Source organism: Cucurbita moschata, unplaced genomic scaffold (genome assembly GCF_002738365.1).
Source record: "Cucurbita moschata cultivar Rifu unplaced genomic scaffold, Cmos_1.0 Cmo_Scf00010, whole genome shotgun sequence".
In the NCBI taxonomy this organism is placed as follows: domain Eukaryota; kingdom Viridiplantae; phylum Streptophyta; class Magnoliopsida; order Cucurbitales; family Cucurbitaceae; genus Cucurbita; species Cucurbita moschata.
The window spans coordinates 2,114,541-2,142,513 of NW_019268526.1; the positions used below are offsets into that span (position 1 = coordinate 2,114,541).

At 35.1% G+C, this 27,973-nt stretch overlaps 6 protein-coding genes across 19 annotated transcripts; 3 read left to right on the top strand and 3 right to left on the bottom strand.

Annotated features, from left to right (window-relative positions):
* Positions 1–1,699: 1,699 nt before the first annotated feature.
* LOC111448449 (basic leucine zipper 19-like) lies at positions 1,700–5,227 on the top strand. Of its 4 annotated transcripts, XM_023088065.1 has the most exons (5): positions 1,700–1,906; positions 2,239–3,074; positions 3,877–3,997; positions 4,229–4,357; positions 4,870–5,227. In XM_023088065.1, exons 2-3 carry the CDS (start codon positions 2,330–2,332, stop codon positions 3,891–3,893), a joined length of 762 nt encoding a protein of 253 aa, XP_022943833.1. In that variant the 5' UTR covers positions 1,700–1,906; positions 2,239–2,329; the 3' UTR covers positions 3,894–3,997; positions 4,229–4,357; positions 4,870–5,227. The 4 variants fall into 4 exon arrangements, with proteins under 4 accessions (XP_022943833.1, XP_022943831.1, XP_022943830.1 ...); XM_023088062.1 differs by lacking the exon at positions 3,877–3,997 and having other exon boundaries at positions 1,701–1,906; XM_023088061.1 differs by lacking the exon at positions 3,877–3,997 and having other exon boundaries at positions 1,702–1,906; positions 4,854–5,227.
* Positions 5,228–7,428: 2,201 nt separating this feature from the next.
* Positions 7,429–8,648, top strand: LOC111448450 (probable BOI-related E3 ubiquitin-protein ligase 2). 2 transcript variants are annotated; one of them, XM_023088067.1, is made up of 3 exons: positions 7,429–7,526; positions 7,616–7,801; positions 7,927–8,648. In XM_023088067.1, exons 2-3 carry the CDS (start codon positions 7,763–7,765, stop codon positions 8,440–8,442), a joined length of 555 nt encoding a protein of 184 aa, XP_022943835.1. In that variant the 5' UTR covers positions 7,429–7,526; positions 7,616–7,762; the 3' UTR covers positions 8,443–8,648. The 2 variants fall into 2 exon arrangements, with proteins under 2 accessions (XP_022943835.1, XP_022943834.1); XM_023088066.1 differs by having other exon boundaries at positions 7,429–7,801.
* A 1,137-nt stretch (positions 8,649–9,785) lies between these two features.
* On the top strand, positions 9,786–14,651 carry LOC111448451 (probable CDP-diacylglycerol--inositol 3-phosphatidyltransferase 2). 5 transcript variants are annotated; one of them, XM_023088069.1, is made up of 12 exons: positions 9,786–10,014; positions 10,218–10,361; positions 10,427–10,566; positions 10,648–10,732; positions 10,838–10,887; positions 11,262–11,301; positions 11,478–11,522; positions 12,131–12,196; positions 12,303–12,417; positions 12,668–12,724; positions 12,811–12,909; positions 14,346–14,651. In XM_023088069.1, exons 3-12 carry the CDS (start codon positions 10,500–10,502, stop codon positions 14,406–14,408), a joined length of 687 nt encoding a protein of 228 aa, XP_022943837.1. In that variant the 5' UTR covers positions 9,786–10,014; positions 10,218–10,361; positions 10,427–10,499; the 3' UTR covers positions 14,409–14,651. The 5 variants fall into 5 exon arrangements, with proteins under 5 accessions (XP_022943837.1, XP_022943838.1, XP_022943836.1 ...); XM_023088070.1 differs by having other exon boundaries at positions 10,218–10,360; positions 10,490–10,566; XM_023088068.1 differs by having other exon boundaries at positions 10,218–10,339.
* Positions 14,652–15,514: 863 nt separating this feature from the next.
* On the bottom strand, positions 15,515–19,017 carry LOC111448448 (pre-mRNA-splicing factor syf2-like). 2 transcript variants are annotated; one of them, XM_023088059.1, is made up of 7 exons: positions 18,842–19,017; positions 18,175–18,331; positions 17,748–17,965; positions 17,428–17,668; positions 16,778–16,914; positions 16,468–16,696; positions 15,515–15,849 (listed from the first exon to the last, which is right to left on the bottom strand). In XM_023088059.1, the coding sequence occupies exons 2-6, from the start codon at positions 18,296–18,298 to the stop codon at positions 16,469–16,471; spliced, it is 948 nt and encodes a 315-aa protein (XP_022943827.1). In that variant the 5' UTR covers positions 18,299–18,331; positions 18,842–19,017; the 3' UTR covers positions 15,515–15,849; position 16,468. The 2 variants fall into 2 exon arrangements, with proteins under 2 accessions (XP_022943827.1, XP_022943828.1); XM_023088060.1 differs by lacking the exon at positions 15,515–15,849 and adding an exon at positions 15,926–16,137.
* Positions 19,018–19,525: 508 nt separating this feature from the next.
* LOC111448447 lies at positions 19,526–22,933 on the bottom strand. 5 transcript variants are annotated; one of them, XM_023088055.1, is made up of 6 exons: positions 22,691–22,933; positions 22,014–22,145; positions 21,221–21,367; positions 20,562–20,812; positions 19,663–20,458; positions 19,526–19,625 (listed from the first exon to the last, which is right to left on the bottom strand). In XM_023088055.1, the coding sequence occupies exons 1-5, from the start codon at positions 22,761–22,763 to the stop codon at positions 19,673–19,675; spliced, it is 1,389 nt and encodes a 462-aa protein (XP_022943823.1). In that variant the 5' UTR covers positions 22,764–22,933; the 3' UTR covers positions 19,526–19,625; positions 19,663–19,672. The 5 variants fall into 5 exon arrangements, with proteins under 5 accessions (XP_022943823.1, XP_022943821.1, XP_022943826.1 ...); XM_023088056.1 differs by adding an exon at positions 22,415–22,540 and having other exon boundaries at positions 19,541–20,458; XM_023088053.1 differs by having other exon boundaries at positions 19,528–20,458.
* A 2,929-nt stretch (positions 22,934–25,862) lies between these two features.
* LOC111448452 (basic blue protein-like) lies at positions 25,863–27,953 on the bottom strand. Its single transcript, XM_023088073.1, has 2 exons — positions 27,617–27,953; positions 25,863–26,384 (listed from the first exon to the last, which is right to left on the bottom strand). The coding sequence occupies exons 1-2, from the start codon at positions 27,765–27,767 to the stop codon at positions 26,041–26,043; spliced, it is 495 nt and encodes a 164-aa protein (XP_022943841.1). The 5' UTR covers positions 27,768–27,953; the 3' UTR covers positions 25,863–26,040.
* Positions 27,954–27,973: the final 20 nt, after the last annotated feature.

Consider the following 27,973-nt stretch of genomic DNA (forward strand, 5'->3'; position numbering starts at 1 on the left):
AAAAAAAAAAAAAAAAAAAAAAAAAAAAAAAAAAAAAAAAAAAAAAAAAAAAAAAAAAAAAAGTTAAATGTTTAAAATGATGAACATTTTTAACAAAAATAATTAATTATAATTATAATTATATATAATATTAAAGTCAGCTTTTACTCTTTCTAGTCTAATTCTGTGGGTAAAACCGTAAAATCCTATTAATACTCAATCTAAAAAAAGTCAAACCAATAATTTTAAATAAACTTTCTATTTTAAAACCAGATTTCTTTGAAAAAACTGAATGAATTATTCAGATAATAATCACAATTATTTATAATTATTAAAAAGTTTGAATTTTTCAATTATTGTTGAAATCGTTATTTTTTTAATTAAAAATTTTAAAATTTATTTTTGTTTCCTCCAATTTCTATATTTTAGTAAATTTTAAAATAACATAATTTATTGTTTTTTTTAAAAAAAATTTATGTCAACCAAATTTTAATTAGTAAAGAAACCAAATTGGCATGGCTTTTGCATATGATTTTTTATTTTATAATTAGAAAGTGATCTTAAATAAAAATAAAATATTTTACATATGTTGTTTTTGGATAGTCTCACACGTAATTAATTTACATACAATTTTTTAAAATTAAATATTTTTTTATTTAATTAAAAAATTTAAAAGAATAAGAATAATTATCCCTAAAAACCTTTTCTCTCTGACCTGGGGATTCAAACGTGGTTCTCTGAATTTTCATAGATAACGATAATACATCAGATAGTTTTGAGAATTGAGAATTATTGGGAGAGGAGTACAGGTCGGTTAATTAAGGAGAAGATCTTGAGTAAACTCATCAAAACTTATGCTCAAAGTGGACAATATTAATATCATACTATTGTAGAGGGTTGTAATTACAATGGTATCAGAGCTAGATATTGAGCAATGTGTCATCGAAGACGTTGGGCCTCAAAGGGAGTGGACTGTGAGATCTCACGCTAGCTGAAAAGGATAATTGGGTAATGAACCAAGAAGGACTGAGGCTGAATTCTGAGATCCCACAAAGGGGTGGACTGTGAGATCCCACATTAGTTGAAAAGAGTAATTGGGCAGTGAGCCAAAAAGGACACTAAGGCTGAGGGTAATTGGGCGGTGAGTGAGCAGTGGACCCAGAACTGAGGCTGAATTGTGAGATCCCACAGAGGGGGTGGACTGTGAGATCTCACATTAGTTGAAAATAGTAATTGGGCAGTGAACCAAGAAGGACTGAGGCTAAATCGCGAGATCCCACGTTAGCTGAAAGGTAATTGGGCAGTGAGCCAAAAAGGACACTAAGGGCTAGATGGGAGTTAGAGGGTAATTGGGCGGTGAGTGAGCCAACAAGGACACTAAGGGCTGGATGGGAGATAGGGGATAATTGGGCGGTAAGTGAGCCAACAAGGACACTGAAGGATGGATGTGAGATCTCACATTGTTTGGGACGTAAATTCATGTGAGATTCGGGCAAGAACGTTGGATCCCGAAGGGATGACTCTCAACGTTTTTAGTACTAGCCATGGACTCAGAAATAAGGTATTGTTTGAAAGAGGGAGTTGAAAAAAGAGGATAAATTTAGAGAAGAAGAGGCTTTTTGGAGGAAGAAAAAGGGGGATCGTATGAACCAAACACAAAAAAGGGATCAGTTTAGGTGGGGGAAAGACGATTGTAATTGGACCCACAATGATATTTAGTCGTAAGAAAGCTAAGAACCACCAAACGCGGCTAGATTCTCCCTCAAAGCTGCTCCAGTTCCTCTACGACCCTATAAATGGCTTTGAATCACTCTCACATGCGCATTTTCTTGACTTTTCAGCCCCGGAAAAGGTGTTTCTCAGTCCTCTCGTACATTCCTTCTTCTTTTCTATGATCCAAGTTTGAAATTCCGGCATCTCTCTAAAGGTTTCGTATCCTATTCTCTGTTGCTTTCTTTACGATTATCGAATCGCTTCCATGATTCTTCACCCTTCTGTTGTCACTTGTTGATTGGGTTTTAGGTTTTGATTATTGGGTTTTCTTTCTTTTTCATGTTTTTGATTGTTCTCCTAATTATCATCAATTGAAATTCGCCACTGGATGTTTGAAATTCGTCACTTATCGGATTGTTCTTCTGAAATTCGAAGCAAAATTAGTGTTCCTGTCGGTTTGTTCTTCATTTCTGGTTCTTGTTCTATCGTTGGTTTGTTGTTCTGCTGATTGAGTTGTGCTGAAACCCTGTTTATCTAATTGTTTAGGATCTCCGTTCGAATCATAGGGCTCATAATCGTAGTTTCTCCTTGGAATTGCTGTCTTGAAGTGGATTTTCATTAAATTTTCATATATTTAATGGAAGAAGGCGAGCTTGAATCCTCAAATCCAGAAGTGTTTTCGAGTTTGAATGCCGTCGAGCTTCCGAACAGTTGCTCAATGGATACCTTCTTGGATGAAATTCTAAAGGACACTCATGCTTGCACACACGCTCATACTTGCAATCCTTCTGGTCCTGATTATTCACATACACACACCTGTTTTCATGTCCATACTAAAGTTGTCTCTTCCCCGACCGAAGACAAGGTTTCCACTGACGACACAGCGGAGTCTGTGGATAAGAAGACTAAGAAACGCTCGCTAGGTAACCGCGAAGCAGTTCGTAAATACCGGGAGAAGAAAAAGGCAAGGGCTGCATCATTGGAAGATGAAGTTATGAGATTGAAGGCCCTGAATCAGCAACTGTTGAAGAGATTGCAAGGCCAGGCTGCATTGGAGGCTGAGATTTCTAGGCTTAAATGTTTGCTTGTGGATATTCGAGGAAGAATTGAAGGGGAGATTGGAAGCTTTCCATATCATAAACCAGCCAATTCAAATCTTCTCAATCAAAATGCACCTGGAAGTTATGTGATAAATCCATGTAATGTTCAATGCAACGATCAGCCGTATTGCCTTAATGCAGGGTCCGATGGAAAAAGTGGAGAGAGCGTTTTGTTGAACGGGCATAGTTTTAGCGCGTGTGACATCGGAAATCTCGAGTGCTTGGCCAATCAAAACACAGGAGCAAAGGAACTTCCGGACTGTGAATTAAACCAGAAGAAAGGTAAAACCAGAGCACTTAGCTTTTAATTGTTTTAGTTTTATGATTGGTGCAGTAGTTCAGTTGATAGATATCAGTGTTTCTGACTTACTCTACTCTTTAGTTTCTTGGGAACTTACAAGAATAAACATTGTAGTTTAAGAAAACGGTCCACTGGTCAGTCGATTTCTGTCACATATTTGCAAATTAGTATCACTTAGATGTCGTAGGGATGGTTTTATTTTATGGGAACATGAGATCCCACGTTAGTTGGAGAGGTGAACGAATCATTCTTTATAAGGGTGAGGAAACCTCTCCCTAACAGACCGTGTTTTAAAAATCTTGAGGGGAAGCCCGAAAGGAAAAGCCCAAAGAGGACAATATATGCTAGGACTGGGCTTGGGCTGTTACAAACGGTATCACACCGGGCGATGTGCTAATGAGGAGGCTGAGCCCCGAAGGGGGTGGACACGAGGCGGTGTGCTAGCAAGGACGCTGGACTCCGAAGGGGGATGGGTTGGAGGGTCTCACATCAATTAGAGAGGGGAACGAAACATTCTTTATAAGGGTGTGGAAACCTCTTCCTAACAGACGCGTTTTAAAACCTTGATGGAAGTCTGGAAGGGAAAACACAAATAGGACAATATCAGCTAACGGTGGACTTGGGGCGTTACAGGAAATGCATAGATGTTGCAACTAAATACGTTGATGAATGATCGATTTTATTATATAATAGCTATGAGATCTTAGTTCTGGACAGTTTATGAGTATACTCTTTGTTTTACTCGATGTATTACATGTATATATGAACACATCTTAACCTCAGGTGTATATGTGTTATAAAAGCCTGAACTTCATGTTGCCTTTCAAAGCAAAATCGGACTGCTCCCGACGATCTCTCTACCGTCTTAGGTTCTTTTCATATGTAGCTTGCTAGACTCTTGCTGGTAGCACAACTTTCATTTGTTGGGCGTTCGGATGCAAAATTTTAGTATATGTTCCATAACCATAAGTAAAACGACGATATGAGTTATCGTCTCTATCGTCTTTTCCTTTGTTTTGTTTCCCTTTCTTTTACATTTATTCATGAGTTTTATGAGTTCGATACAGCCTGATGACTGCCCGTTTATGTCTTCAGCTACTAACAACACGTTATATGATGCTCACGATTCATTTAGGGGTCCGTAAGGCGACGAAAAATGCGAAGAGCTGAGCTCGGATAGTATATGCATCCTTTTGTGTATATAGGCCTGCCCCACGTCCATTCCTGTTCTTCTGTTCAGTGCAGCATCAACATTATCTTTCAGGTTTTTATCTTCCCCAACCCTTTCACCCTCTTTCTAGGTTGTTTGAGATAGTCAGTGCAACCGCCCAACTCCACCGCTATTAGATATTGTCCTATTTAGACTTTTCCTTTCGGGTTTCCCCTCAAAGTTTTTAAAATGTGTCTGCTAGGGAGAGATTACAAATGGTATCAGAGTTAAATCCCGGGCGGTGTGTCATCGAGGATGTTGACCTTCGAAGGGAAGTGGATTGTGAGATGTCACATCGATTGGAGAAAAACCTCTCCCTAACAAACGTGTTTTAAAAACCTTTGAGTGGAAGTCCCAAAGGGAAAGTCCAAAGAAGATAATATAGACTAGCGGAGGACTTCAGTTGGTACGGGAAGCAAGAAAATGACGGTAGAATCATCCACCTTCATAGTTTAAGATAGCCACACACACATATTAGCTATATGAGTTTCAGAGGTGTTATATTGTTAGTGGTTTTAGCAAAAACATTCATGGATGATTGGAATTACAGAACTAGGAAATGGCAGGATTTCAAAACACCTGAAGGAAACTTAAATCTGCACGTTCAACGTGCAAGACAACTTCGAGTAGCATGTACAGTCTAAGACGAACCGAGCACATTTGTCACTTGCATTCCGAGCCATCTATATCGACCCGGGTTCGCCATTGTCGAATGAAAACTGCTCCTGGTGGCTATACTTTTGAGGAGTCATGAAGTAAAATCACTTTCTAAATCTCAACATAATAGCTGAGCTTCAGAGGAGATTGCTTAAGGCTTAATGCTTAATGCTTCGGCTCTGTTATTATTTTGGGGTGAAATTTGAATCTCTTCTAACATTTTCAGTATACATAAAGAGATTTATTCCAGACTTAATTTCCTTTTCAGTTAATAGATTTTTAAAGATTTTTTACCTTTTTTTTTTTTAAATAAAAAATATCACAATAAATTGAACCAGATTGGATGTTCTAAATAAAAATTGAAACCCGAGCTAATACGAATATTGTTCAATTGACATAAACACGAGTATTTTCAATAAATTTAGCAAATAAATAGGCTAAATTAAAATATAGTGTTGTGTTAATAAAATATTTATAAAATTGAAAGGTTACAAAAAATTCTTATTGTCAATCTATGGACTACAATCGGACCTCATAAATTATCTACGGGCATTTGTGAATATTTTAAAAATGAGTAATAACGGTAAATATATATTTGATTTTTTTTTATAAAAAGTTTGAAGAGTATTTTTGAATTTTTTTAAATTTTTATTTTAAAAAAAATTAAGGATGTAAAAGAATTTTTTTTAAAAAAAATGAAACTTTAATGGTAATTAAAAATTTTTGAATTTTAAAAAAAGTTTAAATATATTATTAAAACTTTTAAAAGATTTAAAAGTAATTAAAAATAGAGTTAAATACATAAAAATTAGTAGTAAGATAAAATTTCAAAACTCCTATGGTATTATTTCCACTCCAATAAAATAAAAAGAAAATAATAATAAAAAAAAAATATATATTGAAAGTAATATGCAATTTGGGTACTAAGGCAAGCCGTACTTATTTGGTGGGAGTGTCGTCTACAATAACGACAAGTTTGTGGCTTTTTCCCCAAAGCTCTTTTATTTGTTTAAAAACACTTTTAAAATAAGTTGCCGGAAAACACTAATTTTAAATTACTCAAATTTCCAATACTCCCATAATTATTTTTCTATATACTTCCAACATTAATTATAAAACTTAATTCCAATTAATTTCATTTTTACATCTATATAAATTTTCTTTAATTTTATTTTTTTTCTATTAATTCAAAATCATTTTAAAATTAAATAAAATATAAATCTTCTTCTTTTTTTTTTTTTTTTTTTTATGAATAATCTAAATTGATTTACTGGTAAAAATTAGTTAAAAAAAAACGTGATCATTTTTTCTTTAGTTAGGAAGTTAAAATTGAAAATAAGCCTATGATAATCCTTCGACAGAAATTCAAATTCTCAAAAGAAAAAAAACTACACCATGATTAACTATTTTTCTGACAACTTTAGATACACGTAATATGTTTTTTTTGTAGAAAATGTTGCTACTTAAATATATATATATACACTTAAATTATAATATAAGTTTGAAATTAAAAGAACTTATAAATTAAACTAAAAATATCAAAGGTCTAATATTACTAATAAATTTTATAACATATTTGAAAATGAAGAAATGCTTATTTGTTAGTAATTTTAGATATTATTTTAGTTTATGTAATTTAAAATGTTCAATTTTTATTTTTATTTTTATAAATACTCATCAGTTTAATAATAAACAAATTGATATTATTAATTTAATTATTTTTTTTATATAATATTAACATAAAAAAATTAGAAAATACACGTATTAACATTATTTTAATTTTTAAAGATATTAATGATGTCACATTTTTTTTTTAAAGTTTAGTGATATATTTGGAATTGGTTACTAACCTTCCATTCATATTATTAAATTAAAAAAGTTTTATTGATATAATGAAAGTTTTAAAAATATTTTAAAATTTTTTTAATTAAGAATATTTGGACAAAACCTTTATTATTTTTATTAATTTAGCGAAATTTAACAAATATGTTAAATAAATAATAAAAAAAAAAAGATTTATGAATGTCACAATCAAAACGTTTGATGATATATTTATTTAGAGTTGACGAAAAAAAATTAGGATAAAAAAATAAAAAATAGATCCTAATATTTAGGAATTTTAAAATGAGGCAAGTGGGAAAAATAAATTTGGTGTGCATATTATTAAAAAATAAAAATTAATTAAAATTTATTCCAAATTTATAAACAAAAAATCATAATAATAATAATAATTAGTTTAAATTATAATTTTCTGTTAATTTGATTATTTTAAAATAATTTAAAAATTAAAAAAAATATTGTATAAATTCCAACTACTAAATTATTGTTTACTCACCATATCTGCATGAACTCCAGGGCGTTTACCGCGGCCCTAAATAAACTCCCAATTTGGAATTTATTTATTTATTTATTTATTTATTTTATTCTGTGACTATATATATATATACACAATAATATGTATCTGCACGGTGTACGAGAGGCACTATCTTCTGTTAGCGTCCTTGGAAACGTTATAATTCGATCCCAATTCTGAGACGAGATTCGTGAGAACCGCGCCGGATGCAAGGTTATGTACTAAATTGTTTGTTGCTTTGAATCAACCAAGGAATCCGACTGTTTGCGTTTCTCAAATTTGGAATGGCCATTCAATTGCAGTTGCAGCAGCGGAATTTTGGCCGTCCATTGGATTCGGCTGCTGAGTTTCATCGTCATCTTCAACTAGGAAACGGCCAGTCGAGTCTTCTTCTTTCGCAGGAGTGTTGGAGTAAATCTGATTCTCGGATAGATAATTTTGTGGCGGAAATGTCCGTGGATCAGATTGATCGTTTCATTCGATTGGAGGTCTGTACTTCGATTTCTCTTCGGATTTTTGTTTCTTGGAAGGAAGTTCGTAGTTGTTGTGTTTGTTTTCTTATGATTTGCTGTTTTGTTGTTTCTTGAATCTTTTGTTTTCTTTATTGAAACAGAGTGAAAGATTCAGATTACTCCTGCAACATAAGATAAATCAACAAATTAGAGTGTTGCTGAACCAGATCGAAAACAGAACGCGCGTCCTGTTTCAGCAGAAGGACGAAGAGATCGCTAGCACGAACATGAGGACGATCCAACTTGAACAACTATTGAAGAAATTAGAAATGGAGAATCAAAAGCGGAAGAGAGCAGTAGAAGAGAATCAAGCGATGGTAGCGTCGCTTAGTCACGCGCTGGATGAAATGAGAGAGAAGCTTTTAGCCAGCGCGAACGACGCCGAGTCCAGCAACAACAACGTCAGAATCGGAGAAGACGACGCCAGTGATTTCGGAAATAATAAAAAGAGGAAGAAGATGAGGATGATTTGCCAAATCTGCAACTCTCGGATTTCGTGCGTGCTGTTGTTGCCTTGCAGGCACCTTTGTTCATGTAAGTCATGCGCGAGTGCTCTCGAATTTTGCCCCGTCTGCAACGCGACGAAGAAGGCCAGCATAGAGGCTGTGATTTCCTAGGCAAATAATCCGCGAAAAAGGTAAAGATGCACAGAAACCGTCTCAATTTCAAACCTCACTTTTTTGGTTGGATTTTGGAATTATATCCGTTTTTCCATTTTTCTGATTTTTCATTTGAACAAGCTGTAATTGATTTTTCTTTTTCGGAATCAAACTACACAGAAAAAGCATCCAATAAACTTTGCTGGATTATTCTTTGTTTGTTACTTCTTCCGTTTAGCTTCCTCCATTTCGGCTGATTTGACTCATTTCATTGCTGTTTCTCTTAAAACATGCCTTGATTTCACAACCAGATTTATGACTTTTAGTGTATAATAACATGAGAATAATGTTCAATAAATTCACAGATTTAACTTTTGTTTTCTTCCTTAAAATGTCTTGATTCTCACATTTGTTTTGCACATATCACCACAACAATCTCATGCTTTTCATAACAAACTTGTTTCAGGTAAACGTGAGAACTACAATGGTTGATATAAAATCATTATTTAAAATAGGATTCTTAGTTTCAATATGGAAAGTTTTCAAATTAAAAATAGGATCATTTAAAGTCAACAAATTATATCATTTTATATTATATTTCTTTTGTTGGAAAGTAAGTTTAGAGTGTACTTATTTATTTATTTTTTCATAAAATTATGACTTGCCATTCAAAATGCATTTTTGCCCACCTCAAAATCTTTAAATTATAATTTTTCAATTTTAGATATATTTATTTTTTAAATTTAATAGATTTATTAAATATAAAAATATACGATAGAGCTAAAGTTTTTTCCCGATCAATTTTTAAAATTTTATTTTTCTCACCACCAAATTTATTTGTTTCAAAATGTCTGTGCACACGTAAGAATTAAAATATGGATATTGATATCATATTGTTTTATTAATAGCCTATTCTTTTTTTAAAAATATATTGTAATTTTTTCTAAAATTATAAAACTAAGTTTTCTTTAAAAAAAAATTAATAGGTTTGTATGATAATAATTAAAAGCCAAATATGTGGAGTATGAAGGTTGTATATATAATAAATATAAACTTGAAAATAGTGAATTAAAAACTATATTATAATATTGCCACAATTTCAAAAATAAAATAGAGCACAAAGTAAACCAAAATAAATAAATAAATAAATAAATAAATAAAAACTTGTCACAAAAATATTCTCGCGCATTTAATTTTTTTAATATAATGTATAAACTATTTATTTTAAAATTTTAATAGATAATTTTTATTAGAATAAATTTAAATATCCTTGTAAATGCAATAATATTTTATAAGCTTAATTTATAAAAAATAAAAATTTAATATTAATTAGTTAATTAATTAATAATAATAATCCACAATAACCCTAATTTTTAGTTTGATTTCAGTCCCCTTCCTCTGCAACTCATCTCTCTCTGTATCTCTGCGGGTGTCAGATTCAAGGTTCTCATGTGCAAATTACCGCCATTGGAGCCCGACTAGTCACGTTCCCATCAAGTTGGTCTCCATTTCTCAACTACCCTTCTCAGTTTTGCAGGCTTTTCTCCCCCTTGCTCGCCATTGATTCCTTCCTTTCTCCTCTTCCGACTGGTACGATTGAACCTTTCATTTCTAATTCCTTTGATTTATTCCCCCATTGATGATGATGATCATGATCATCATTCCCTCTTCTTCTCCTAATTACACCACTTTCTCCCGCCCCGCCCCCAGATTCCTTATATGGATTGGCCCCATTTTGTCCCCTGATCTTTGTCAAGCTTCGTTTAATCTAATGCTCTCTGTTTTTGCTTTAGCATTGCAGTTATTCCGTTGCTTTTCTCCCTTGTCACGCGAAGAATCCGAGTAAATCATCAAAAGGGTTGTCAGCCAGCGAAGGGGTTTTGATCTGCAGTCCGACCAGATTTTCCCACTGGGGTCTCTTCCTCCCCTGTTTTGCGTATCTACTTCATCTTTCTCGTTTCATTTGATTAATGTTTTTGAATGTTTATACGGATTTTGGATAATATTTAATCATGGATATATGCGATTATAGAGAAATTCATTTGACTCAGTTTTGAACTCTTAGAGAAGCTTCCATGGCTGATAAGTTGGTGCGGAAACAGAGTAAAATGTCCGTGTACCTTTACGTTCCCAATATTATTGGTGGGTATTAAGTTTATCTCTTGAAAGTCCTGCTCCTGCCCATACGTGATTTTTAAAAATAATTTCTGAACTGAAATGCAGGTTATATAAGGGTTCTCATGAACATTGTTGCCTTTGCGCTATGCTTCTCAAATAAAATAATTTTCTCTGTCCTTTATTTTGTCAGGTGAGTGCTTAATTTCTCAGATCCCCTTTTCTTTTCCAGCAATATCTTTATGCATGATTTGGGGGAAACTGGACATGATTTTATTGATGAAACTCATGTTTTCAGCTTTGTATGCGATGGTGTAGATGGTTGGTGTGCTCGCAAATTCAATCAAGGTACATAATTACCCTGTTCGTGTTGTGTGTGCTATGTGCACATACGAGCAAATACTTGTCGAAAAATATATATTAGATGCAATCCTCTGGTTCTTGCCAATTTTCATCTTGGCTATTATGGGTCTGAACAGAATTGAATGTTTATAATTCTACGGTACCCATTGTTGAGCACTTCAATTGTGCTTAATGACTTCCCAGTGGGCCTTATTCTAGCATTGAACCATATGTTTTTTTGGAAGAAAACTATTTTGGGGAGCCCTATGTACATTTTTATTGAAAGGATGCTTCAATTGCCTTCAATAACTCGAACTATTATAGTCAATAAGGTTGGACAATTATCTGTAAAATGTAATATTTTTTCTTGAATGATTCAGTTTCCACCTTTGGGGCCGTGCTGGACATGTTAACAGACCGGTACAATCTTCTTTAACCTTTGTATTCATAACTATATTGGCGTCTAAAATATGGAAATGAAGTATACTACTGGATTTTTTATGCTTGTTATTGTAACTTATATTGATATCAAGCCTTTCAAGGCACACAACCTTGCCCTTGATTGACAATTTTGATCAGAATCTGCTGTATCACAGGATTAGCACTGCTGGTCTACTAGTAATTCTATCCCAAGTATACAGGTAAGGATTTATATATATATATATATATATATATATATATATATATATATATATATATATATATATATTATATATAATATTTCTTTTCTAGTTCCGATTTTTCAAAGACTAATAATGTGAGATCCCACATCGGTTGGGGAGAAGAACAAAACATTCTTTATGAGGGTGTGGAAACCTCTTCCTAGCAGATACGTTTTAAAAACGTTGACGGGAAGTCCGAAAGGAAAATTCCAAAGAGGACAATATCTGCTAGCGGTGGGCTTGGACTGTTACAAATGTTATCAGAGCCAAACACCGAGAGATGTGCCGTGAGTAGGTTGAGCCCCTGAGGGGAGTGGACACCATGCGATTTGCCAGCGAGAAAGCTGGGTCCTGAAGGGGGGTCCCATATCGATTGGAGAGGGGAATGAAGCATTCCTTATAAGGGTAAGGGTGTTAAGGGTGTGGATACCTCTCCCTAGTTGACGTGTTTTAAAAACTTTGAGGGGAAACTCGAAAGGAAAAGCCCAAAAAGGACTATATTTGCTAGCGGTGGGCTGGGGCTTGGGCGGTTACAAATATGAAATTACTTAATCAATATTTTAATGAAATAGAGGGTTGTAATGCAGGCCTGGTTTGACTTTCTTATCATTGCTTGCTTTGGATATTGCTAGCCACTGGCTTCAGATGTACAGGTATTATATTTCTTTTATTTTTCTTGATCATGTGTTCATTTTTTCCTTCACTACGCACAATTATATTGCTGCATCTCTGATTTTTTTTGGTTTACTATTACGTCAGTACCTTTTTGATAGGCAAAACCAGTCATAAAGATGTCAAAGACAGCACCAATTGGCTGTTTAAGGCATATTATGGAAATAGGACATTTATGGCTTACTGTTGTGTGTCATGCGAGGTAATTTCAAATTACGTTGTTTAGGCTCTATTAAATTAAGCTTATAAACACTACTTAGCTACTATCTAGCTATGTTTTCGATATTCATACAAATTTTGAATTCTAAAGAAAGTAGTTTTAAAAACTTGCTTCTGCTTTTGGAGTCGTGCTAAGAATTCAAATGTTTCCTTAAGAAAAGTGAAGAAAACGAGCAAATTAAGAACCAAATCAAATGGGTTTTAAACACTCAATCCCCATTTTCCATCTGCAGGTTCTTTACATTATTCTATTTCTTCTGGCGGAGAAGCAAACTGAGAATTTGATGGATGTAAGTATAGTTTGTCGTTGGTGTAATAATTTTATGTTGTTGGTATGACAATATCCCAGTGGTTTAAACTTGGTACTTTTTTTCAGATTATATTACATTCAATACAACAAAAGACATTCCTCTCACTTTTGGTCGTAATTAGCTTGTTCGGATGGGCAGTGAAGCAAGCTGTTAATGTCATACAGGTAACTCATATAGCAAGATCTTTACCTCTTTGTCAATGGTCAGATTCAACCGTGTGTCGGCATGAATGCCTAAATCGAAGTTGGAACTTCAAAATGAATCTCCCTGATTTGTACATCCTAGTTTTAGCATATGATCCATGGTACTCTGCAGTTAAAGTTATTATTTAACCGAAGGGAGTTCTTGAAATTAATATGTTAATGGTGTGCAACATTTTTCCTGTGGTTGGTTGTGATATCCCACATCGGTTGGAGAGGGGAACAAAACATTTTTTATAACCTCTCCCTAGTAGACGCATTTTAAAACCTTGAGGGGAAGTTTGGAAGGGAAAGCCCAAAGAGAACAATATCTGCTAGCGGTGGGCTTGGGCTATTACAAATGGTATCAAAGCCAGACACCAAGCGGTGTGCCCGTGAGGACGCTAAGCCTCGAAGTGGGGTGGACACCGAGCAATGTGCTAGCGAGGATGCTAGGCCCCAAAGGGGAGTGTATTGTGAGATCCCACATCGATTGAAGAAGGGAACGAGTGCCAGCGAGGATTCTAGGTCCTGAAGGGGGTGGATTGTGCGATCCATATCGGTTGGAGAGGGAACGAACCATTCTTTATAAGTATGGAAACCTCTCCCTAGCAGACGCATTTTAAAACCTTAAGGGGAAAGCCCAAAGAGGACAATATCGGCTAGCGGTGGGCTTGGGCTGTTACATAGTTGTCTTTTAAGCACCAAATTTTATACATTTTTGTGCCTTAAAAAAAAAAAAAAAGAAAAGAAACAGAGAGAATTCATTCAAAAGGCCATAGCCAACAAAACAACCCAGGGGACGAAGGGATAAGACATCCCCCTTTTCCAAAGGAAGGACTACAAATGGACCTTCCAATCTAAAGATGATGGCGTCAATGGAGTAATTACCAAAAAGAAAATCTCAAAAGAAAGAACAAGTAGACTTCATTTGTGTGAGAAAACTCTAGAATTCCTTTCCTTTCAAAGAAGCCAAAGGATAGCGCTGACTGTTCATCCATAGGACTCTTGCTTTGTCTTTAAAGAACCACTCGTAAAGAACTTCAATGAACCTCCACAAGTTTCCTCATTTTTATCCATATTCATCTTGTATGAATAAGGTTTCGGTTAGTACAAGAAGTCTAATGGAGAATGCCCATGTTTAAGAAATTTACGATCCCCATGATGTGTACTGTTCCAATTCACGCTTACCTCTGCCTCTGTTCACCACCGTTGCGCTCCCCGCCACATCCCGACTCCCTCCTCCTGCTACCTCGCTTCTAATCGTATACCTCGATGTGTTTGCTCTTTCATCACTTTTTGATTGAAGGGTGTCATGTCATTATTGTCTGAGAAGTTTATCCAATTTGAAGTTTATTTGTTGGGGCAGTAAGTAGGAGCATCCGCTCTTCTAATATCACAACTGTCATTGTTTGTTTCAGATGAAGACGGCGGCAGATGTTTGTGTGCTTCACGATATCAACAAAAAACAAAAGGCAGGATGAGACAGAGCCCTTGTAAAATTTGTTTCAGTAAAGCCCTCCTGTCTTCCTGTCTTGCTCTCATGTCAAATATTTTGTAGTTTAAAATCATCATATTTACTCCTCATATGTGATATCTATAAACAGTTATATATGCGTTTTGCTGTCTAGAAATTGTGCCCGGGGTTGGTTGCTGAAATTTTCTACTTTCTATTACGAACAATGAGCAGGTCAATAATTCATTCCAACATTGTGTTGTTAATTAAATCTAGGAGCTTTTGAAGAGTCTCGAATTTCATCTTCCTTTTCAAAATCATGGCTTGAACTCATTCGTTTCCAAGCTATCGAGTTATGGTACTTTGAGTCAATAGTTCAAGTTGGATCATTTCAAGCACGGTTTTGAATGCCTTTTGTTTTGTATTATATAGTGAAACCTGTAGAAGGCTCAACATAGTCCCGATTTTGAAGAGAATCTGTAAAACTTTCGGGGTTGTTTCTTTTTTCCTATATCTTACTATTGTTATTATTGTTTTGTGACTACTTAAGTTGGGGGATCGATTCTTTGGGATCATTCCTTCTCCAAATGGAACGAATACATGTTCTTCTATGTCCTGGCTATTCACGTGAAAAGCAGTTGTGCTTTCGAAAGAAATCGAAGAATTTCTTGAAAATCCTACCAGATTCATTATGAATTCAAATCCTATGGATTTGTGAGGTTCACAAGAGATCATAAATTGTTGAATGAAGAAAGAACATGTTTCTTTTGTCCCTTCCAAATGATCATAAATATTGTATTATTATGATTTTCTAGCACATATCTTTACTCATTGTGCAATCTTTGTTGCGTGCCACACGTACCGTGCCTCTCCCGCTTAAACCATGTCATCTCCATGTAGTAGAAAATGAAAAGAACAAGTTATTTTTTTGGCTCCAAAGTTCGAATATCCGTTGATTTTAATATCATATATTTTTGTTATCTTTAAGTTTAGAAAAGACTCGATTATAATTCTTGACTCACTAATTTTTCTACATTATTTAATAAATACAAAAAGCTGAATACAACAAGCCATTCATTCCATCTGTGGAGAGTCACAAAAGGGGGAAAGGGAAACAAAGCGGCAGGAAAGTGGTTTGTCTGCAAACATCTCGTGTTATTAGGACCCTCTCTGTTTGGGGCGGAGTCATTTTAAGAAATACCAAGTAAAAAGAACCATGACACTGAACGACTTCCATACACAAACTAGTTTCAAGAGGGTGGATGACATAACTTTTCTCAGAAGTGTACAAAGTGAATACAGCGTAATCTTACCAATCCATCAAGTGTTTCTACGCTTTCTTGGAGGACCATGTTGATTTCGAAGAAGACTATCTCGTACCTTGATGAGATTGAATGGTGAGCTGCAGCTGCTGGCCTGCAAAAACAGCTTTCGGGGCCCTTGGAGCTCCTATATCCCTTGCTTTCAAACTAAAAAAACAGTTTCCAAGTTAAAATTATTCGTCCTCGAACCATCTTAGTGAAGAAACGGAAAGAAACGCAAAAAAAAATGAAAACCGTTGTTCGGATTAGGGGTAATTTGTACTTGTTGAAACAAGGACAAGGTATTCACAATTAAACAACCTTAATCAACAATGACGGTTACAATCTTCTATTACTTCGCTAGAAATCTTTTACTGGATAACTTCTTTTTTAAATTTAAGGAGAAAAAGCTTTAAACACTCCCAACTATTAGGATTCCAAGCTTCCCCAAAAATCCTACAGAAAAAGGAAGGAAAGAAAACAACATGAAATTTAATAAGTCATTCAGTGAAGGAAGCCATGGTTAGAAAGAAATATGTAATTTCTAGCCCAAAAGAAAAAGAGCATAGAAGACACATTTTGTTCTCTCTCTCTCTTCATGACAAGTATATTCATCGGATGACAGAGGAGGGGGGTTCAAGGGTAAAAAGAAGAATATTCCTTCTTTAGCAGAGAGTGAAGAACAATAAAAGCGGAAAACATGCATCGAGCATAGGGAGAGAGGAAAGAAAAGGTGCATAAAGTAAATGACTTGACCTATGAACCAGAGCCTCTTCTAAACAATACCTTAATCAGGTAATGCAGTTCCTCGCTCAAGATTGTTTTTGATCTCCAGAGTGTATCTACCAAAGGCCCGCTCAATCTTTTTGTTGAAATGCTCATTGCGGTCATTGATAGAATCAATATCCTTGTCTTCATGGAACTTCCTCCTACGGCTAAACGACTTTCGCTTCTCCTCTCGGTCCTTGAGTTCTTTCACCATATTGTCTATCTTATCCTCTGAAATCTTAGGTGCCTGCACGGTAATGAAAATGCTATATACTCAGAAATCTAATAATTGACCATACGGTTGAAATTATAGTGGAACAAACAATACCTTTCCATATTGAAGACTTGAAGCCTCACGGTAGAACTCAGGATCAGATTCTTTCATCTTATTATATTCCTCAAGGTCAACATTCACATTCTTTGTCCTCTTTTTGTATGCATCATACAATGTTTTCTGGTTAAAGACTGTTAAAACAATGCAGTTTAGACAAGTATGAACACATATTAACAAGTAGGTGAAATACAACCAATTAAGTAAACTTTAAACCCAAGCTATACCCCCTCCCCAAAGAAGAGTGATTATATTGGAATATAATACATATCAAAATTAAACAATCAATTTAAATGGCTCTATAAAGAGAAACATGGGAGTCTACACCTATAAGATAACATTCCACACCAAGAAAGAAGATATCAGCAATGATGAGAGTTCACACCAATTTGGGCAGGAGCATGCATACATATCCTCAACATCTCACCATATAATATCTATATCCTAGAATCAAATCATGTTTCCGTCATCAACCACCAAACCTTGTCAAATTATTTAAAAAAAATGCATGTCCACGAAAAACAGCCAAAATCAGCATAGTACAATTTTATGTCCAGGGAAACATAGATGCACCTCAAGCATGAACCCATGTGCACAAGAATTGCTCAATTGATATTATAACATTTATAGTACAGATAGAGACTCACCATCCCATCCATAGGGAGCTGGATCCTTCTCCCATTTCTTATATTTGGACTCTGCTGCCTCTTGTGTATCTAGCATATATGCTTTACTCATATCCAAACCATTTGCATCCAAAAGCTTTCCAATTTTCTTCTTCCGATCCTCAAGCCACTTTTGTTTAGAAATGCCTCTTGATTCTGATGGAGGTTCCATTTTCTTTTTTTCAGCAGCAATTGCTGTTTGATTAGCTTTGCGCGCCTCATTCTACATCCATCATCCATAAGTCACGACTTGATACACAATAGCAATTGGTAATTACTTTTAAAAAAATGTAGAAAATTACCATCTTAAGCCTAATTTCAAACAATTTCTTTTTCCTCCCCGTGAGTTTTGTGAAGTCTCCTTCCACATTCTCCCCACCACTAAATTTGTCAGTATCACCATCACTGTGCCCTTCTTCATTAGGCTTTTCGTCACGAAGATCTTCATACTCATCAGGAGGCACGAAATTAGAAGAACCACTACTTCGACCAGCTTGAACACCTTCTGATGATGTGGGAACTGTGATCACAATTCACAAGAAAAAAAATAAGAGATAAAAGACAGATGACAAATGGCATCATCCAAAATTAGAGGGTGGAGGGGGGAATCAATTATGATTAAGCAATTTATAGAGCCAATTGTGAGCAATGTTGAAGAAATAAGTAAATCCAAGCAAAAGCCACAATTCTCAAGGTAATTGCAAAGAAATTGTAGCATGTCAAACAAACCTGGCTCATTTTGCTGATTCCGGGCTTTGACTTCAGCTATTACTTTAAAACAGTATTCGGTGCATTCATGATAAGGATTAGAAGCATTTCTACAATCAGGGTGTACTCTTCCTTCATCGGACATCTTTGCAACAACTTCTCTTACTCCAACAACACACTGCAAATAAAGAGTCATAATTAAACGGGGCATAAAAATGTTCAAATTTCCAGCTGAATCTTGTTAAATCAACCGAACTTTTCAAACTAACGCCAAGGATAATCCTCAACTTCTCAGAATATACGATGCGCACATACTTACCCAACAGATTTTCTGTCTGTCTGTGTATGTTGCATGAGAGATTCGAAGAAACACAATTTATTCCCGTGCGAACTATAACAGTTCAACTTCTAGGGAAAAGAAACTACGGACAACGATACAACGCATAATCTAGTCCACTACATGCACAAAACACACGAAAAAGGGAGGGAAACAATAATCCTCTTCCTAATTCGTATAAACGAAAGAAAGCAAACAAGAAAAAACAACAAATAGCAGCATGAAGATTACAACTACTTGCAGTCAAAACTTGCTATGCAAACCCAAAATTCAAGCGAAATCAAGCATAAGAACCAACAGGAAAAGTAATAAAAGATGCCATAACGCTAAAATAGAGCTACAGAACTGTACCTGAAAGCTAGGGCTTCGGCGTGAATTAGAACACGAAGAAGAAAGCAAGAGGTTCTCTTCGCGTTTTGGGAAGAACGGAGAAGAATCGCACAAATAATTCCGATTTCCATTACCCTAAACCTATCATCTTTTATCTAACGAGTAATCAATTCTTTTCTCATCTCTACTGTTCCTAAATTCTCCCTAAAATATATATATATATATATATTTTTTTATTTTTATTTTAAGGACAATAGAATTTCTATCTTCTAATATAATTTATATTAAAAAAAAAACCCTAAATCATTCTAATAAATTTAATATATTTATTTACTAAATAACTATATATTATAAATAATGAGACGGGACGAGACTGAGAAATCTTTTTTCAGTCTCTTCATTTCCGATCTCCACGAATTAAATGAACATCTCAATTTAATGATATATTATCTAAATATTTTAATTTTTTTAACATTTTTTAAAATTAAGCTAAACATAAAATTTAATTTTTATATTTAATAGATCAATTAATTTTAAATCTTTTAGAGACATATGTTAAGTTCAGAAATCTATTAAACAAAAAAAATTCAAAATTTATGGACCCGTTAAATAATATTTTAAGTTCAAAGGTAAACTAAATATGAGAATTTTAGAAAGTTTAGGGCTAAATTTGTAAATTCACCAAAAATAAAATGAAAAAATTACTGCAATAAAACTTTTTTTTTTTATTCATTACATCAACTTCTTTCTATATGATAGTATTTCTCTCTTCTAGTTTGCCTAAAAACGAGCCTTCAAGAGGCTTCATATCATCTCTAAATGACTGCAAATCATAACTCAGTACCTGAAAATTTACAAAAGTTCATCGGTCAAGGTATTGATTTTGATACCATTAACCTTTAACTGCAGAGATGAAATCTCCTCATTCAGCTGACCATATTTGAGCTCGAGTTCACTCAACCGAGCTCTGGTGTCGACGACTTTCGCCTTCGCACTGCCCATTTCCTTTTCTTTTCGTGTTAAATCCTCGACTCGAGATTCGAGTTCTTTCTTGGTCAGCTCCAACTCGTGGTCACAGTTTGCCTTGGCCACCTCCAGACTCCATTGTTGGCCGCTGGAGGACTCAACAGCTTCTGCAACATCGTTGAGTATGCTATGCAACCAACCAACGTTCATTTCTGAAGAAACCAAGTCGTTGATGATGGCTAAGAGTTCTTTAACTTTGGACTTGGACACCTTCTGAGAGAATTTTGTGTGCTGCAACTCTTGAATGATATAGCACACACTCTCCAAATAATAAGAGCGGATCGATGACGATTCCAGTTTACACGAAGCTGCTATGTCTCCATGCTTGTTGAAGATTGATTGCAGAATGGGGGCAGAACTTGCTTTAACGTAGTACTTCCCCACGGGTACCGATGGCTCAGATAATACAGATTTAACCTCGTCCTCGTCCCATTTTATATGATTACGAACCATGTCGGGGAAAGGGAAGCTAGTGATATTGAGTGAAGCAGTTGTATGGCCACCTTCTTCCTCATCATGAACTGATGGATCTTGCACTATTTCAGAAATTTCATCAGGCCTTGTCTTAATGTCTTCTTTTGATTTCACATAAGTAATTGAGGAAGCATCAGTCTGCCATGAAAGACACAGGAAACAAGGAAGATGGCAGATAAATTAGTTATGAAAAAGATGAACAAAGTTCTGTCCTGTGAGTGTTTGTGCGCCAGAAACAGACCTTCAGGGCATTTGGAGAAACTAGAATCAAGTGGGAGAACTTATTTTTTTCCTCAATCGTCAAAGAGTCTTCAACAAAGCAAGTTTCCTCAGCATACGGCTTGATATAGTCACCATTCTTCAAATTTGTATTTTCCTCAGGAAGGGCACGGGCTTCAGTTACTTGAGGTTTAGACGAAACGGCACTCATCGAAGATACATTGAGTTTTCGGGGTGATTTTGGCCTCGAATCCTTCGTTGCTCCACCTGAACCTGCAGCGAAAAAATACATCAGCATTCGGATAGAGATAGCTCCACCTGAATCTGCAGCTAACCCAGTGAACAAGTCAGCCGTGAGAAATTCAGATTTTGTGGACAACGTCAGCCTCAAGTCACATTTGAGAGAAATGTTTTAAAAAATGTGAGCGAGGAAATATGTTGAAAACAAGCAATGTTATAAGCTAAAAACGATTAGGCAACAACAACGGTTTTGATAGCATATAAACCGAGTAGGAAGAAGCGACAAATATCACTTTTTTCTTTGCTTTGACTTCTTATGTATTATAATAACAGTTACTTGCCTATCAAATCTGCATAACTTTCCTTACACAGTTTGCGATGATCACGACTTATCATGGTTCCTTTTCGTGGGGAAAAAAGAGCCGAGTCAAAGGGAAATACCTGAATCCCTTTCTGCCCTTGGCCTGCCAGATTGAGTGGTTATGTTGGAGCAGAATTCATTACAGTTGTGGTAAGGATTCGATCCATTAGTGCAATCTGAACGAACCGTCTTTTTGCGTTCGCCGCTATACTTCATCGCACCATCGCCTTCATAAAGAGGGGTGAAGGAGACAATGAAATATTTTTCACTTCAGTCATACTCTTCGTCAATTTACACAACGCAAGAAAATGAATCTATTAAGATGTTCCATGATTTTGAACATCTCCAGAAAATTCAAGTCTTAACTTGTCGGTTGATGTTAGTGATTGCCATTTAAAAAAGCTGGATAGATGAAATGATAAGTGAATATTTGGCTGATAGTTTTAATAAATACGAGATTCATGCCAATCTGAGCATAACTTAACTCATCAAGACATATATCCTTGTAACGACTCAAGCCCACCGCTAGTAGATATTGTCCTTTTTGGGTTTTCCCTCCCAACTTTCCCTCAAGGTTTTAAAATGTGTCTGCTAGAGAGAGGTTTCTACGCGCTTATAAAGAATGTTTCGTTCTCCTCCCCAACCGATGTGGGATCTCACAATCCTAGACCAGAAGGACAAAGGTTCGAATCACTCCACCTCATATTGTTGAACTAAAGAAAATCATAACCTATGTTCAGATAATCTTGCTACATAAAGCGAACCCAACAGCCAAAATGCTACAAGTTTCAGAAACAAACCAAGGCAGTTTTGAACTAATGCTTGAAAATTAGCTTACAATGAATGAATGAATGAAGAGTAAAGCTAAAGAACCTGAATACTTTCTAGCTATCTGCTTCTTGCTTTCACCTTTCTTTTCAGAACAGTGTTCAAAGCAGACATGGTAAGGATTGGAAGCATGTGTACAATCTAAACGTTCATTTCCTTTTCCAGCCATTTGAAAACCTGTGAGAGAGCCCAAGATTGATCAAGTTTATAATCTTCACAGCACAGTAGCCCTCATTTTCATTTTCCAACTATGAATCAAGATGCCATGAACAGATCATTCCATTCCCAGATTATCAAACAAAGACCTCAAAAACGTAAGAAAAATGATATTCAGCAGCAGAGCAGACCACCACACAGAAAATCTAAACCCTATAACTTAAACCAGTCAAACAGTAAACAATATAGAACAGCAAGAACAAATTAATGGTCAGGGAACAGCGAGGAACCTGATTAATCAAAGTCCTGTTTCCCTGGCAAACTATTCAAACAAACACCTCGAGATATCGCAAACTGTCTGTTCTTCTAATCTACCTACCAACAGCGATGTTCTACAAGACCGATGAAAATCTGACCTAATATAGAGAAGAAAAAGAAAATGAACTCTCTCAGACAGAATTTTCAGATAAGAAAGAAGTGGCGATGGAAGCTCCACTTGTGAAGAGTTGGTCGGAATTATAGGTAGAAAGTGGAAATGCCATTAAATAGAAAGCGTGGAAAGTTACCTTGGCTCCGATTTGGTTGTTGGTACAGTCTGATAATGGAAGTACATTGGGCTCCATTGTTTGACTCCGCCATTTGGCTCCGATTCTTCAGGAAATTTAGCGCACAGAGAACAAGAAATGAAGACTCGTAATTCCATTTTCTAGAAAATCATCATCGTATGAACTGAATTTTGCCTCCATTTTCTCTTAGTTTCCGATCCCGATCAGTTGCTTTGGGTTTATGGTCAAGTTTGTTGAATTGCAGTCAAATAATTCGGTCTCTAAAAACGAACTTTTTCTCACTTTATATTTTTAAATTGATTTTTTAAAAGTTTAATTGATTTATTATTATATAAAATAAACCTAAACTTTCTATTAAACTTATACTAAATTAGTAAATTATTAAAAATTAAGTTAATGATATTATAAACCTCCCTTATGGACTCAAATTCACACCATACACCAACTAACCAATCACGTCCTCCTTACCCAATAGTTATATGTTGTAAGCCGTCGTTGCCTTTTTGCTTGCATCACATATAACACCAATTTCAATCTTTCAAATCTTACTTTCAAAACTCTCTTTCGAAATTTCTCTGCCTCCGTTTTCTAAAGCTTTCTTCTTGAACCGGGGCCAGAGGCTCGAGCATACGTCACTTGGCCGTAGACGACGCAAGAACGAATTGGCTTAATTCACTTGTTGCTCAGAAAAGTGAGTGTCACACAATCGCAAGTCTGCTACATCAAAAGTGCAATTATGACAAGATGGTCAGTTGATTATAGATGATTTTGTGCGTAATTGTGACAAGATGGACAAGATTATAGATGATTTTTCCATGTTGATTATTTTTTTAAAACTTTCCATTTTTTAATATAATCTTTATTAAAAAAATATATAAAAAATCGTGATAATTCTATATATCTCATATCAACATAATTTTCTTTAAAATTTAATATTACACAATAATTTTTAACTATTTACAAAGTAGTTTTAGTTTAAATAATATAATTATATTTATATTGAGCGGGGCAGGATGAGGACAGGGAAAATAATTTCTCTCTAGCTCCAGAAAATATTCTCCGCTTCCTCTCTTTAAATATTAAACTAAAAAAAAAACGATATTTATAACGTATGTATTATATTACCATTCCTAATCCAGTTTGTGAAACAAATCAATGGTAATAATACATTTTCATTTAATAATTGTCCCAAAGTCAAATTTTTATTTATGATCCTTACTTATTTGGTTATAAAAGTGTATATTATTGATGCAACACTTTTAAAAAATCGAACCTACTAGTAAAAAGAAATTATAATCAAACTTAGTAATTCTCTCCTAACTATAACGAGTCGACCACAGTGTGAGCGATCTGGTCGAGCCAATCACTCTGTGAGCGACTTGCCCAGATGCATGATTTTCACTTTAACCCTAACAACTCAAGCTCATTGCTAGCAGATATTGTCCGTTTTGACTCTTATCTATCGTCGTCAATCTCACAATATCAAAACACGTCTACTATGAGAGGTTTCTACACCCTTATAATGAATGTCTCGTTCTCGTCTCCAACCGATATTGGATCTCACGTTTTTGTGAATCAAATAATCAACCATTGATAATCATGTTAATTTTTATATGGTAAGAGTTACACGCTATGTGATTGGGTAACCAACCACTAATAGTCACTCTGAAGAGTGATTGCTGAAAATAGTTTGAGTGAAAAAATTATAAAGGGTGTGTTTTCAGGTAATTAACCACTAAGCTCCCCCGATCTCATTTGATTAGTCATATGAGCAAGAGACCGTCCTACATAAGTGATGAGCAAAATTGAGAAGTCAATCACGAGACATCTCGAGCAGAATGTTAGAATTAGAGAATCAAACTAATACTAACTTTATTCTAAGCTTTTAAGTCGTTAAATTATTTATTTAAATTGCATGTATTTTAAATTTTCTTTAAATCGAGAATCATCTTTTTTTCATTTATATCTCGATTCAATGTTTACATTAAATTTTATTTCGTTGTCCCAAAGTCAAAATTTTATATACGATCGGTAAAATTACACTACAATCTCGAACGTTTGAAAACTTATTAAAAAAATTTAAAATTCAAAAAATAAAAAATAAAAAAAATATTATATTTTAACACGTATTTTTAAATATATTTGAAATGTTGACCATTCATTCGATTGGTCAACTCTAACTAATTCTAAAAGTCAACTCTATAATAAAGCATTAATTTATAATAATTTAAATATGCAAGTTGAAGTGAATTTTGGAATATCAATAGTTCTTGCTTGCACGACTTTCTCTTATCGTCTCTATTAAAAAAAAAATGTCAATTTATTTATTTATTATTTACATCACCCACCCACTTGTATTTATATAAATTTATTACATTAATTAATTAATTTCCATTCCTTAAATAATTAAAATATACAATGAAATATCTTTTAATTAAAAATTCCGCTCAATTTCTCTCTAATCCATTCAACGACGATACAAACATAATTGATTTTCAAAATGATTAAGATGCCATAGCCTTTTGTTGTTACAGGTCAAAAGCTCGAACCTCCAAACCTCGCTACAGTAATGTCTCTACTTTTAGACAAAAAATTTCAAGGACGAGTATTAAGAGAGAGATAAAAAGTTATTATACGAAAGTAGAGCGGAATTGCTCTAAAGGCTTAGTTTTTCTTTTATTCATTGAACGATGATCGAAAGTAATAAATTCGAACAATTCTCAAAACAGCTAAGACATTAGTAATATCTTTCTGCTGAAAGTCAAAAGCTCAGAGCTCCATATCTTACCACTGCAATATTTATACTTGAGAAATTTTTAAGAACGAGTATGAAAAGAGAAAAATTTGATATCAAAATAGAGCACAATAGCTAAATGTATTTTTCTTTATCCATTCAACGATGAAGAAAATTTACAAACCTAAACCACCCTAGAAACAGTTAAGACACAGTTGTAAGTCAAAAGCTCGACTTTTCAACCTCATCACTGTAATATCTATACTCGAATTTCCAAACCTCATGGTCGTAATATCCATACCTCTAGGGCGAAAAATTTCAAAAACAAATTTGAAGAGAGAGAGAGAGAACAATTTGACGTCAAAGTACAGCACGACGATACGTTGTTCATTCAACGATAGTTAAAAGTAACAAACAGTAAAATTCTTTTGTTGCAAGTCAAGAATTCAAATCTCGTATTCATTCAACGACGGTCAAAAGTAACAAATTTGAACAACCCTCGAAACAGTTAAGACATCGATAACATTCTTCTATTGCAAGTCAAGAACTCAAATCTCCAAACTGCACTACCGACACTATTCTAAAAAGGAGAAACCGAACAATAAATATCGACGTGTCAAACGAACAGAGTTTGAAATGCTATAATACACATAAAAGTGCTCCATAGTGCATAGCTTCCATGGTTAGAGGCATGGTTAGTGGGTGGGGGAGGAGATTGAACAGGACTAAGTGGGAGATGGCTCCTAGAATTGGCTTCATTGACATCAATTCCAAACCTCATCCCGCCCAAGCAATGACCAGCCACATTGCATATGAACCAATACTTCCTTGCTTCTTTCAGCTCAATTTGATCGTTTCCACTCTCATATTCACCCAATACTCCATTACTTGTCTCGCATGATCTGAATGTTTCCTCAGTAACTTCATACACATTGTGTACACTCTTTGCATAATTGAAAACTACACGAAAAACCAAACTCGTTAAAAGCTAAATCGGTAATCGAATTAAGAGTATGTTTTTCTCTCTTCCTACATATTCAATCTTGAGAGATTAGGTTACGTCAAAGTTATTGTAATAGTCCAAGCTCACTGTTAGCAGATATTATCTATCTTGGTCTATTACGTATCGTCGTTGTGTCTACTAGGGAGAAGTTTCCACACCTTTATAAGGAATGGTTCGTTCTCTTCTCCATTGATGTAGGATCTCACAATCCATCCTGTTAGGGGCCCAACGTTCTCGCTGGCTACAGCCCGATGTCTAGCTATGATACCATTTGTAACAGCCCAAACTCACCGCTAAAAGATATTGTCCGCTTTTGTCTGTTATGTATCGCCGTCAGCCTTACAGTTCGTTCCATTCTCCAAGCGATGTGGGATCTCACAATTCATCCCCCTTGGGGGCCCAATGTCCTCGCTGGCACACCGTTTGGGTGTCTGGCTTTAACACCATTTTGTTACAACCCAAGCCCGCCACTAGTAGATATTATCCGCTTTGGCCAGTTACGTATCGTCGTCAGCCTCACGGTTTTTAAAACGTGTATGCTAGGGAGAGGTTTTCGCACCCTTATAAAGAATGCTTCGTTCCATTCTCCAACCAATGTGGGATCTCACAATCCATCCCTCTTGTTAGCCCAGCGTCCTCGCTGGCACACCGTTCCGTGTTTGGCTTTGACACCATTTGTAACCGCCCAAGCCCACCATAAGTAGATATTATCCGCTTTGGCCAGTTACGTATCGTCGTCAGCCTCACAATTTTTAAAACGCGTATGCTAAGGAGAGGTTTCCACACTCATATAAGGAATGTTTCGTTCCCTTCTCCAACCGATGTGGAATCTCATAATCCACCTCCTTTGGAGACCGAACGTCTTCATTGGCACACCACCCAATTTCTAACTCTAATACCATTTGTAACCGCCCAAGCCCACCGCAAGTATTATCCCCTTTAGTCCATTACGTATCACCATCAGCCTCACAGTTTTTAAAACACGTTTTCTAAGGAGAGGTTTCCACAACCCTTACATGGAATGTTTCGTTCCCCTCTCCAACCGACGTAGAATCTCACAATCACTAGCACTCAACAGTTTCAATCAACAAATGAACTAATCCATCGACAAAGAGGTTAGAAGTTTAAACACTCTCGCACGAACTATAAGCTACTCGGATGGAAGAAAGAGAGAGAAGTTGGTGAATACCTAGAAAATCTCCTTTGGTGAAATTGTGGTTTTGAGACCAGGTAGCAAAATTGATGCCAGAGTTCCAGCCTTCTTCGTCTCCAACAAGAAACACCTCACACATTGACAATCCACCAAAGCTAAGAAACATGAACAGCTTCACCATCATCATTGCTTCTCTAAGTCAGACACACACACAGAGAGAAGAAGATATAAGTAAGTTTAATCTTTAAGCAAACTTGCAATCAATATGTCTTAGGTGGAACAGCTAGGAAACCCATCACACCTCTTAAACAAAGACTTACCTCTCTTGACTAATCAATATTTAACCCTTTTTTTTTTTTTTTTGTTGGCTATTTAAAAATTCACTTGTTTGAC

Coding starts and splice junctions, on each gene's coding strand:
- LOC111448452 (XM_023088073.1), bottom strand. CDS start 27,767: ATGATGATGGTGAAGCTGTTCATGTTTCTTAGCTTTGGTGGATTGTCA. Junction 26,385..27,616: donor CACCAAAGGAGATTTTCTAG/GTATTCACCAAC, acceptor TTTTTCGTGTAG/TTTTCAATTATGCAAAGAGT.
- LOC111448450 (XM_023088066.1), top strand. CDS start 7,598: ATGGCCATTCAATTGCAGTTGCAGCAGCGGAATTTTGGCCGTCCATTG. Junction 7,802..7,926: donor ATCGTTTCATTCGATTGGAG/GTCTGTACTTCG, acceptor TTATTGAAACAG/AGTGAAAGATTCAGATTACT.
- LOC111448451 (XM_023088069.1), top strand. CDS start 10,500: ATGGCTGATAAGTTGGTGCGGAAACAGAGTAAAATGTCCGTGTACCTT. Junction 10,733..10,837: donor TCTGTCCTTTATTTTGTCAG/GTGAGTGCTTAA, acceptor TCATGTTTTCAG/CTTTGTATGCGATGGTGTAG. Junction 12,418..12,667: donor ACTGTTGTGTGTCATGCGAG/GTAATTTCAAAT, acceptor TTCCATCTGCAG/GTTCTTTACATTATTCTATT.
- LOC111448447 (XM_023088055.1), bottom strand. CDS start 22,763: ATGGCGGAGTCAAACAATGGAGCCCAATGTACTTCCATTATCAGACTG. Junction 21,368..22,013: donor GATAGCTAGAAAGTATTCAG/GTTCTTTAGCTT, acceptor CTCTTTATGAAG/GCGATGGTGCGATGAAGTAT. Junction 20,459..20,561: donor TTTCTCCAAATGCCCTGAAG/GTCTGTTTCTGG, acceptor CTTTCATGGCAG/ACTGATGCTTCCTCAATTAC.
- LOC111448448 (XM_023088059.1), bottom strand. CDS start 18,298: ATGTCCGATGAAGGAAGAGTACACCCTGATTGTAGAAATGCTTCTAAT. Junction 16,915..17,427: donor AGCTCCCTATGGATGGGATG/GTGAGTCTCTAT, acceptor TTGTTTTAACAG/TCTTTAACCAGAAAACATTG. Junction 16,697..16,777: donor CAAGTCTTCAATATGGAAAG/GTATTGTTTGTT, acceptor ATTACCGTGCAG/GCACCTAAGATTTCAGAGGA.
- LOC111448449 (XM_023088062.1), top strand. CDS start 2,330: ATGGAAGAAGGCGAGCTTGAATCCTCAAATCCAGAAGTGTTTTCGAGT. Junction 3,075..4,228: donor TGAATTAAACCAGAAGAAAG/GTAAAACCAGAG, acceptor CGATTCATTTAG/GGGTCCGTAAGGCGACGAAA.